This window comes from Quercus suber, unplaced genomic scaffold (genome assembly GCF_002906115.3).
Source record: "Quercus suber isolate HL8 unplaced genomic scaffold, Cork oak 2.0 scaffold_52, whole genome shotgun sequence".
Lineage (NCBI taxonomy): Eukaryota > Viridiplantae > Streptophyta > Magnoliopsida > Fagales > Fagaceae > Quercus > Quercus suber.
In genome coordinates this window covers 443,901-455,740 of record NW_027069517.1, presented here as the reverse complement: position 1 = coordinate 455,740, position 11,840 = coordinate 443,901, and the positions used below count along the sequence as shown (strand labels likewise).

General features: G+C 33.3%; 1 protein-coding gene across 1 annotated transcript; it reads right to left on the bottom strand.

Annotated features, from left to right (window-relative positions):
- On the bottom strand, positions 1 to 7,821 carry LOC112031009 (uncharacterized). Its single transcript, XM_024063676.2, has 12 exons — positions 7,610 to 7,821; positions 6,646 to 6,722; positions 6,473 to 6,566; positions 5,821 to 5,870; positions 5,162 to 5,211; positions 4,089 to 4,197; positions 3,168 to 3,228; positions 3,037 to 3,089; positions 2,152 to 2,244; positions 1,145 to 1,208; positions 745 to 852; positions 1 to 477 (listed from the first exon to the last, which is right to left on the bottom strand). The coding sequence occupies exons 2-12, from the start codon at positions 6,670 to 6,672 to the stop codon at positions 236 to 238; spliced, it is 951 nt and encodes a 316-aa protein (XP_023919444.1). The 5' UTR covers positions 6,673 to 6,722; positions 7,610 to 7,821; the 3' UTR covers positions 1 to 235.
- Positions 7,822 to 11,840: the final 4,019 nt, after the last annotated feature.

Below are 11,840 nucleotides of genomic sequence, written 5' to 3'. Positions count from 1 at the left end.
TTCCATAAATCACCTCAATATTATCTTGTAGCCAATATACCAGAAATAAATTGAAATATGTTATCAAAGATGCTCCCAACAATTTGCGGGACAAGTAAACCAGTATGAGGAAAAAGCAATGGGCGTTTTAGCACAAACAAAAGTTTTTGAGGCCTACACTAATTATTGTCTATCCATTCATCAAGTAATTACTCATAAAACAAATTTAGCAACTTGAGTTTGTTATACATCATGATCAAGAATCCAAGGAGAGCTTTTCAAGCTCTTGGATTCCATGACTGGACGCTTTCTTCAATTCAAGAGCTCTCTTATAAGGAGGGGCAATAGGGGGCTGTACAGGATCCAAGCTCTTGTAAGTTCCATCAGCAACTTTTGGTAACGGATACGAACGGTCAGAATCATACCCAGAGAGGTCCCCGCAAGCTAGAAATGGGATATACACCTTATTTGGCCCTTCCAACCATCCACTACTGCAATCTGTTATCCAACAAAATATCATTACTTCCACGTGAACTAACAACTATGATGATAAAATTGGCCCCATCAAACAAGAACCCATAATTCAACCAAAATCCAACAAAGAAGGGGAAGAAGATGAAAGCTTTGGGAATTTTCCTTTCAAACTGTGACCATTTGTAAATTGTCCAAGTTCGAGACATAATCCATTAAGCAATAATGCAATTCTAAGCATGTCTAATCAATACACCATACATACAAATGCAATCATGTAGAACATCACATTACCTAGATCTTCTCCTCCAGATGGACTCCCCACCTTTTCTAGCAAGCGATATAGATCTTTTGGATTAAATCCTTCAGGAGGGGAATAATTCTCGCAAACTGCAAAGGCCTCTGTATGAAAAGAGTTAAAAGAATTAGCATTTACTACAAATTTTATCATAAAGATGATTAAGAAGACTACTCTTCATCTTAACTTGGGAATAGTGATGACCACAACAATTAATCTTATGTTATGGCAGATTTTCCTTAATTTGTAATAATTTCAAAATTGCTGAGTGCCTCCAGGAAAGGTAAAATAGTTGTGTCAATTTTTTTATATAATTATATTTTATTTACTGAAAGAAGAAAAGTAAGTGCCTCCAAGTACAGGGGTTGTGTACTAGAGGGAAATAGAAAGTGTTACCTATACTGGAATTACGGCTGCTTTTTGGTTTTGCAAAAGTCACAAGAGGGAAAAATAATTTCAGCTGCAACAAAGAAGCAAAACATTAAGAACATTCCATATAGGCTTGGTTCTCATCATACACTAATAAGGCATAAACAGACAAACACTAATGCCAAAGATGACAAGGATAGAAAGGGAACAAAGATGTGCCAACACTTTCCGAAGGCATTTCCTCTTAGTTATTCACTATAGTTCTTTCTTTTTAAAGAAAGGGGTGGTAGAGCAAGATTTGCACAATTGACATTCATCATAGACATACTTATCCAAAAAAAAAAATATTCATCATAGACATGATTAACTATTGTTGGATGGGGCTTGAATCAATTGGTTAGGTGCATGGAATATCATGCACAACGCCAACACCAAACTATTGCTTTATGAAGTGGGTTACACCTTAACTGATATCTACTTGTATTAAAACTCTATAATGCCTTGGCCAAATTTGAAGTAACGTTGCACCACAAGTAGAAAAGCTCAACAGAAATTCCTCAGATCTATCATTAGTAGGTACCCACTGATTGAAAGCTTATTCAGTAGTGCACTCCCAGATTAGCCCTGATCAGTATATATATAAAATCAACTTGAGAATTGTATTCACCTCTTTTTCCTTTTCTTGTTTTATTTTATTTTATTTTATTTTTTCCTGTCAGGATCCAACAAAAAGCCCTTTGCCTTGGGCTATAAAAGGAGGTCCTTAATTCCTGGCTTATTTTCAAATTTTCAGAAAATGTTATTTACCAATACTGTGAACACTTGGTAAAACCTAACATATTTGACAAGGAGGGTTAAATTGAATGGAAAAAAGGATTACACATGCTTTGCCCCTAAACCTCATGATATAATTTTGGAAAAAGACAGCAGTATCATATCACGGGAACTTTTTTTTTGGGGATAAGTATACAGCTGTATCATATCACAGGAACTTCAGTACTGATATTGAGAATTTCAACAGGCATTTGATTTACCTGACAGTAAAGAAGACTAGTATCCTTGCCGCGAAATATTTTTGCAATAAACTTTCCACCTTCTCTAAGTACATGAGTAACAATTGTTAAACCCTGCAAGAAAGATGGTCCATGTGGAATCAATCTAATTCTAAATTTCAACAAAATTCACTTATCATTGAAAGCAACTGCATCCTGAAAAACAGCAAGCAAGGAATAGAACAGCCAAAAACAGCAGTAAAAAATGGAAGAATTTGTGGAAAATATAAAGGATTCATGGAATGGCACTGGTTCAAATTTCAGTTGCAAAATTTTCTAGCTACAATTTAGTTACTGTGTAATCTCTCAAAATAAAGCTACCAAGAAATATAAGAGGATTTTTTTTTTTATTACTTTCATGTAATTTTTGCTAGCATTATGGACTTGGCACACAAGGGTGTGTACAGGGAGTCTGTTTTTTAGCTATTTTTGATGCTGTAAAATTTTTATTTTATTGATTTAAAAAAAAAAAAGAAAAGAACATCAAATGTTCCTCTTACAAACTGCATTCATAAATTAAAACCATACATTTCTCCCTAACTTTCACCTAATTTCAAATCTAAACTGGTCATATTGATATAAATTTAACAGGGATACATAAATAAATCGATATATATATATATATAAAACATATGCATGTCACAAAGAACCACTGTAAACAAGGAGGACAAACCTCATAGTAGTCAATGTTCCAATATTAAGATGGAATATTTGAGAGAAAATGAATAATGAGGGACAGTAGCACACATGTAATCATTACATGTATTTGTGCTTCTTCTGAAAAAGTAATCATTATCCAAAACTACTCACTATAGGAAGTTGTTCCCAAGAAAGACATTGGATGGTCTATGAGGAACTGGGATTTACCGCTAGTATAAGCTGGGACTGAACAAATTCATCCATGTCATGAAGACCAGTTACTGCAAAACAGCACAGCATAAAGCAAGGTAAAGAACAATACTGGACCACTAAAAAAAAAATGAAAACCATTGTTTTACCATCAGGAGCACCATCACAAACAACCAGGTCAGCTTTGCAACCCTCAAAATGTCTAATAACCTGAAGAAAATTTGAGAGAAAAAAAAATGAAAGAAAGAAAGAGTAGGATAAACAATGGGTGACCAATAACATGATCCATAATGCAACAAAGAAATTCATTGTAAAAAAATATTGAACATGAATGACTGCAAAGTAGGACAAAAAATATGGGAATCTCTTGTCTGTATCATCCATATTGTCTAACTAACAGAACATACAACTCACTGGAGTTATTTGGCCATCATGAATCTATACGTGTAGATTGAAGTTGAACTGATTATGTAGTCATCATCAAAACATTAGACTTGAATAATGTGACTGACCCAAATACTGACCCAAATCCAGCATAGCCAAAAGGAACCCAAAATGATTGAAATAACAGCAAAAGATTCCACTGAAATGAAAATGCCTTGCCCAACTAGTTGTGGTTAGTTAGGGCATATATGCAGTCAATCTAAACCATTTGGTTTTCATCATCTTCAAGATCAATCAAGAGTCTATATTAAGATAGGTGTTGGGGACATCAAATGGACATTCTTTTTTTCTTTTTTTTTTTGACAAGTAAAATTTGGGACATCAAGTACACAAATGGATCATGTAACCAGCCAAAACAAAACTTCAATCATTTTAATGCATAATATTTGTTGAATACTTGAACACTAATGCCTCCCAAGTAGTATTAATGATCAGCGAACTTTCTAAAGAAACTTGATAGTCAAATTTAAAGTGCTTAAGAAAAACAAGAATTATTTTGAAATCCTACTAGAACATGAGCCATAACGAATTCAAGTGGCCTATAAAATTATGCAAAAGCATCACATGTAATTTGTCTTCATACATCAAATGAAAACATATAACATAGACTTGAAGGCTGTCCTTACCACTTCAGCTGTTCGAGCATTTGTTATATCACCTTGCACCTGGATAACACCTTCGATTGGAGCCATGGGCTGCAAATCAATGGCTACAATCAGAGGAAGATCACTCTCCCTGCATATTATGTTGAAGTAGGAAGTTATTGTCTTGCTAGGGAACTAGCATGCAAGGAGAAGATTTGATATTAACAGGATTACAAAATAAAAACACATTTCAAAACATGAATTTGTTTAAGAGTGACCAACAACCTCAATTGGTAGGAGTATATAAGTTAACCTTTTAAGGCAAATGAAAGGGAACTCCAAAATTTAATTAAATATTTATAACGTGATTTTAAGTATCATAACAACTCAATGAGATTCCTAGATAAAGAAACATGGAATGAAATTTAGCTCTATAGAATAAGAAAAATGCATTGGCCAGATCAATCTCCAAATTTCAAAACAATACCAACAGACAGAAATCAGAACAGAGACATCTTTGTTAGACCACAGGATTTTCTAAATGCCAGCATCAAATATATTCATTGGAATTTGATTAATACTATCTTCCTCAAGATGTCACCACTTTTTTTAGATAAATACTTCCTAAAAAAGTCATAACAAAGATCAGAGTTTTCTGATTTTAAGGGCCTCAAAGAAAATTATAGACACCAGCATCCAATCAGAATAGTAACTATATGCAATACCTTTGAAACATTGAGTGCACTAAAGGCTTGGTGATAGTTCTCCAGAACAAGAGTTTCTTATTTCATTGGATCTAATTATTGAGAACTAAAGGATTGAAAAACGGGTTATGATAATATAAAAATGTAAATTTGTCTAAGCACATTTTTACTTATCAAAAACAATAATATAAATGCAAATTCAACTTTAACCAAATTTGATTCCTATGAATATCTTAATATACATTCTTCCAATTTTTCCTATTGATTGGAAAGGAGGAATCTAACACCTGACCTTATATTTTGTTGTAGATTTAGAACATAAATTTGACAAAAGAGCTTATGACAAATGTGAAATTTTTTGAATAAGCACAAAAGTTCCAAAGAAAACTTGACATAAGCAAGGTGACCTACCTTGAATCGGGAGAAAGCTTTGCTGGCAGATACAATCTACGACTCAAAACCTACACATAAGAACAAGGTATCAAAATCCATTCAAGATGCTTCACATATTTTTACCACAAAAATTTGTCCACTAGGTATATACAGGGTAGGGAAGTCTGCTGCAAGCATTGGCACATCAATCATCATATATCCTGCCTCCAACAAGATGGGATGCAGGAAATATGTTTCAAAGTTCCAAACTGTGGTGTAACATGTCATTTGAAAGTAGGAAAATCATGTACTGACAAAGCGTGATATGAAGGTAAGATGCTAAGAAAAAACTGATAAGTGATAACATAAATCTTGAGGTTGAACCCTTTCGGTGATAGTCAATGTGAATGCTGAAGTCACATCATTGCAAACAGTAACATTTTCTATAAAGCTCAAGAGTAGCTCAGTTAGTAAAGCAAACCTATCCCAGAAGGAGAGTAATGGGCTAATGGCTTTCTTTATAAAAGCAGTTTCACAACTAACAAGTCCTAGACCTAAAATTATGGATAATATAAAATGTTGAATTATGTATACTATATATTATCTATGAAATAAAATTCTACTTATCAAAAATAAATAAAAGCAGTTTCACAACATAGTTCAAAGGAAGGTAAAATTAGCATTCCAAGAGAAAATACCTGACTCCAGCTACCAGGGGCAGCACATAAATCTACCACCCGCTTCACTCCTGTCGATCAAATTCTAATTAAGGAGTTGAAGGTTCGATATGTACTCAAATCATAAATACAAAATATATTCAACAACAAAAAAAAAAAGTTTTCACAAAATTAAATTTATTTCCTAAATCAAGGTGCAGCCAAATATTTCAGATTTGTAGGATGGTAGGCTAACCAAAGAGAGTTGCACATTTCGAGGTATTTGGTCAATATTTTATTATTTTTCAATTTCAGCCCCAGAATGAAGAAAATTCCTTATTAAAAAAAAACTGTTAATGGTAACAATGCCTATTTACAGGTTTTATTATTTCTTTCAGTTTCAACGAAAGGATCATTAAAACCTAAAACATCTACACCTTGAGTGCAGTAGGATCAACAACACAAATTGGGTCCAATACAGTTCTTCTTTTCTTTTCTTTTCTTTTTTTGGTTTCTTCTGTCAGTCAATATGGTTAACTTCTGTAAGTCAATATGGTTAATTTTTTTTTGCTTCTATTTGTCTATTGATAATCAATCAGATGAATAGAAATTTCTATAGAATGCTTTGACAATCACTTGAGCTCCATTAAAAAAAAAAAAAAGACAACTTGGGTCCAATATAGTTCTAATGCACCTTCAAATATGTTGAATTCCTCATCTATTTGAAGGAGCTTAAAGGCACTTCGAGCTCGCCAACCTTCTTCTTTTGCTTTTCTGTAGTATATATCCTACAAATGAATGAACTAATCACTAAAAAGCTGGGAAACAAAAGAGAGAAAGGAAATTCTCACAAAATGGAAAACCTACCCTCTTATCTCTTGAAGCTTTGCCCATGTTGTAAATAACTTGTACTTATGTAGGTGGTAACTTGAAAGACCAAACTCCTGCTAACAGAGGTCAGTTCAAGATGATACCAGGAATTAAGCAAGTTTAATTACTTTCTTCTAAAAATGGGCCCGTTTGGTAGAGGAGTTTGAGTAATGTTCTTTGTAGTTTTTTGAAATACGTGTGGGTGAAAAAATGTATGAAAATGTGTGTAATGTTGTTTGAAAACTGAAAATGAGTTGTTTAACAACTCTACCAAACGGTGCCTAATTTCCAGAGCCAACAATGCAAAAACAGCTCAAAAATTGGAAACTATGCAACACAAAAACATTTTTTAAAGACGTTAACGACCAAGAACATGACAGACTGCCATCATTCCACATACTAAGTTCAAGTTGGATTTGGTACCAAAACCCATGTCTAAAACAAAGCCTAGGCTGAGTAGTTCCTTAATGTATTAAGAAACAAGGCCAGCAATAGCTTTTAAAGAATCCTACTCCTAAAACCACTATGCCCATATTCAATTTTGAACTATTAAGTACCTCTAGTCCTAATGAATAATAATTAATGACAGTCCAACATTCCCATATTGGCTCAATTCTCTTTCTAAAAGAAAAACAAAGTAGTTAATAAAAATATAATTCACAATAACCCTGCTTAGCAGAAAGCAAATTTTTGTTCTCATTGCACTAGTTTTTAGTTTAGTTCCAATGAATCGTCACTTCTTTCCATGATTGATTGCCACAATGGAAAAACTTGCTAAGGTAACCAAGCTAAAAACATACAAACTTTTCTCTCAGACATTTCTTCGAACACGTTAAGCGCATACTCAAACATTGATATGAATAAAGAAAACAAGCAACTCAAAACATATATGCATGCTGATAGGGTCAAACAATCATCGGCAACACAGATAAAATTATCGAGAATAGAGATACAAGCTTACCGGTTTTTTGTTTTGGAATCGACAGGTGGTTGGTTACACACGTATGTTCGCTGAATTTTAAACCTAAAATGTTGTCGTTGGCGGTTTATTTTAGGACTTGCAAGGATTAATGTTGGACCTGCCACTGTTGCCCTCTCATGACATGAGTAAAGTCGCGATTGAAATATTGGGCCTAGAGTCTCAAACCAAAAATAATAATGGGCCTAAAAAATGCCGCGGAAGAGAGAGAAGGAGAAAGGGGAGGGGAATATATATACGTGGGACTAATAGTGTACAACACTTAAAAAAGAAAAAGAAAAAGAAAAAAGAAGTATTAACATTATCCGAATCTGTCAGAAACTTTTGTCATTCTCAACCGAATTTGCCATAAACTATTATGGCTCTATGCTTCAGCTTTGTCCATTACCAATTAAGCTCATACAGCATATTGTATTGTCGGCAAGAACTATTTGTAAATTATGTTTGATTTTCATTTGAGTTTCGTGGTCTATAAATAGCTAGTCAGTCAGTCAGTGTTTAAAGGAAGGCAGAATAGAGCCTTAGAGGTTTAGAAACCTTTCCTTCCTTTCTTCTTATGTCTAATAGTATCAGTCAATTTTATGTAATCTTTTGCTCTCCTTTATGCTTTTAAGCAATCTTTTATATTTCTTTACATGCTAGTCTTACACCTCCTTTGAATTTCTTATATGTCCACCTCTATATTACTCACGTTTATTTGTGTCTTTTCTCATATTCTTTAAAGAAATATAAAAGATTGCTTAAAAGCATAAAGGAGAGCAGCAGATTACATAAGATTGACTGATATTATTATATTAAACAGGGTTTTTACATAGGAAGGAAGGAAGGGTTTCTAAACCTCTAAGGCTCTATTATGTCTTCCTTCAAACACTGGCTAGGTATTTATAGACCACGGAACTTAAATTAAAATCAAACATAATTTACAAATATTTCTTGCCAACAATAGAGTAAGTTGTATGGGCTTCACTAGTATTGGACAAAGCTGTTACAGAAGGCCATGATAGCTTTTGGCAAATTCGATTGAGAATGATAAAAGTTTCTGACAGATTCAGATATATATATATATATATATATATTGATAACAAATATATACTACTACCTTGTTCCTACAAACCTTGTAACTAGGACTAGTTCAAGTTTTGTAACTGTTAATCTGTTCTGAGATCTTGTATTCACTACTACTACTGTAAGTGTTTAACTCTATTTATGTTCATTATACTACTTGTTGCTACCACCACTTTGGACGGATTACCGCCATACCGGATGGTTCTAAATTGCTTTCATTTACTTTGAATTATTTTGTTATATATTGCTTGGCTGGTTCTACCACCTTATTATTGCTTTCATCTATATTGCTTTCATCTATTTTGCTTACATTACTTTCAACATATATAATACTGTGCTTCCGTCTCTCCCCTTCAGCTGTGCGTCCCCTTCCCCCTTTATGGTATCAGAGCCATTCTTTTCTGGTCGATGGTAGTGTTGTTATGTCTTTGTATCTTGTCTGTGCTTGGTCCGAACCTTTGGTGCTCCGTTGTTGTGTCCCCTTCTTACCGTCGTTGGCACCACCCTAGGTGTAAAGTGAATTCTCAGAACCTGACTGTAAGGCCCGTTTGAGCCAAGAGAGGGCGTATAGGGCATGCGTGTGGTATAGGGTTGCTTAGGGTATGTGTTATGAAATGCAACGGTTGTGAGAAAAACATGATAACTGAGTGTTAAAGTTAGGATAGTATGGATAAGTTGTGGAGATCCAACTCCTCTATCAGCTCCAGGATTGGTTGTCCTCCTGATATTGTAAATGAAGAAGATCACACTGTTGAAGATAATGAGCTTCCAGATTTCCGAAAATGGAACATTCTCAAAGTTGATACTAAAACTATTTACAAAACTAGTTGGGCTGAAACCACCTTTCATCCCATTTACAAAGTAAGAACTGTTGAACAAATATTTTCTATTTCGAAAATTCAAGAAAAATGTTGATTGTTTTCCAAAAGAAATATTAATGATTTCATTGCTAAAAAACAAAGTTATTTGCATATTGGTATGGTTCAAGTAGCTATTAAACCACTCACCCGAAAGGATATCAATGCTTCTGTTCTCATGTGTTTACGTGATGCTAGATTTAAGCACTTTAAAGATAGCATTCTTGGTATGATTACTGCTTCTTTGTATGATGGTCCTGTTTATTTTAACTGTTAGCCTGATCTTACTCTTGCTTTGAATGATCCTAATATTGTTAAAGCTTTGACTCTGAATATTGCTTCTTCTGGTTATATCATGGATGAAGGTAGTAAACCTTTTGCTTTGATCTACCGCATTTATTACAGATTGTTGGGTACTCAGTTAAATCCTGGTTGTTTAAATCACATAGAACCTTCTGGTAAAACTATGTTAATTCAATGTTCAACTCCTGATGCTAAAGTTCAAGTTCCAAAAATGATTCAATGGCAAGATGTCAAGCTTCCCACTGAATGGTTGTTGGAACAAGAATCCCCTATTTCTAAACCTGTTTTTGATGAGCTAGATCTCACAAATATTCAACAATATCTTGATGATACTGTTAAAATAAGTTTTCAAAATATTCAATTACCTTTGAGGATCAACGAAGGAAGACATTCCTTTGCTGGATCTGAAAGTATTTCGAAAAGAGATCAAGATCTCAATGATTTTTTGCAAAAGAGTTTTGAAAACCCTCTGATTTAAAATTAAAAGGTGTTTCAAGTGATAAATCTCAAATCAGCTCTGTTTACTATTCTACTAAACCTGAACCTTCCTCTCCATATGGCAAAAATGCCAATGAAGAAGAAGAAGATACTAGATCTGTTTGTCCATCTGATTCTGATTTTCCTCCTATTGAAAATAATGTTAACCAATTAAGAGTTTTGACTGTTTTAAATGAAAATTTTGAAATTGATATGGTTTCTTTGTTCAATGAGTTCATGCTTTCAAAAAATAGACCTAAAAGGAAATATTTCCAAAATAATTTTGCTCAGTCTAAAAAAGATCGTGTTAAAAGAAAATGGAAAGAAAAAATGCTTCAATTGAAAAAACATATTTTGTTTTTTTATTTTCTAAAAAATTATTATGTTTCAAAAGATGAAATTTCAAAAAATCATTTGAATGTAATAAAGAAGTCAAATTTTGTTAAAAGTGACAAAACCATTGTTAGGACTAGCCATCCTCCTCTTGAAACTATTTTGATAAACACTGGCAAACTAATGTTAAAGCTTCTCCTTTTAAAATTGCTGACGATCAAACTCCTATTGTTAGTCTTATTGAACAAAACAATTTTACTAATGAATCTTTGTATGTTATTGGTCAACAGCTTGACCGTATTGAAGAAAAAACTGTTGAAAAGTCTACTTCTGTTGAAAAACCTATTTCTGTTAAAACTGAGAAACCTTTGATTAATTTACCTAGTTTTGATAACAAATTCAAGTTTAAAACTTCTCAATCCAAAACTTTGGATACTGTTCAAAAAATGCTTGTTGATTTAAAAGTTAAAATTGAGGGTACTTCTACAAGTACTCCTGCTGCTTACACTATTTCAAGAAATGAAAAAGAAATTGTTTCTGATGAAAATACAGATTTTGATACTGTTTCTTCTGTTCCTGGTAAAAAGGTTTTTGATAATGATTTCCCAGAAATTAAAAGATTTGTTGGAAGTTCTTCCAAACCCATGTTTTTTACAAAAAATTGGTATTCAAAACCTACTCCTCTTGATATTCAGTTTGAAGAAAGACTTTTTCAAACTTAGTTTTCTGTTTCTGCTGAAAAAATTTATGAATGGAATATTGATGGTTTTTCTGAACAAGAAATTATTAACAAAATGGGACATATGTCTATGATTGGTATTGCTTATAAAAAAAATCATGATTTTGATCAACCTGAAATTGTTGACTTGCTTGCTACTGGTTTTTCTGGTACTCTTCATGGATGGTGGGATTCATATCTCACAGAAGATTCCAGAGACTCTATTAAACATGCTGTTAAAAAGAATGATGAAGGTTTGCCTATTTTTGATGATCGTATTGGTCGAGATATTCCTGATGGTGTTAGTACCTTGATTTATACTATTATCAAACATTTTGTTGGTGCTCCATCTAATGTTTCATCTCGAATTTCTGATTTACTGAATAATTTGAGATGTCCTACTATGTCTGATTATAGATGGTATCAAGATGTTTTCCTTTCCAGAGTAATGCAGCGGAAA

What these genes read in the sequence shown, in the direction of transcription:
- LOC112031009 (XM_024063676.2), bottom strand. Translation starts at nt 6,672, where the DNA reads ATGGGCAAAGCTTCAAGAGATAAGAGG. An exon ending in ATGCTCGAACAGCTGAAGTG is followed by an intron (nt 3,229 to 4,088) that starts GTAAGGACAGCC and finishes AATTTTCTTCAG; the next exon opens with GTTATTAGACATTTTGAGGG. An exon ending in TTGTGATGGTGCTCCTGATG is followed by an intron (nt 3,090 to 3,167) that starts GTAAAACAATGG and finishes GCTGTTTTGCAG; the next exon opens with TAACTGGTCTTCATGACATG.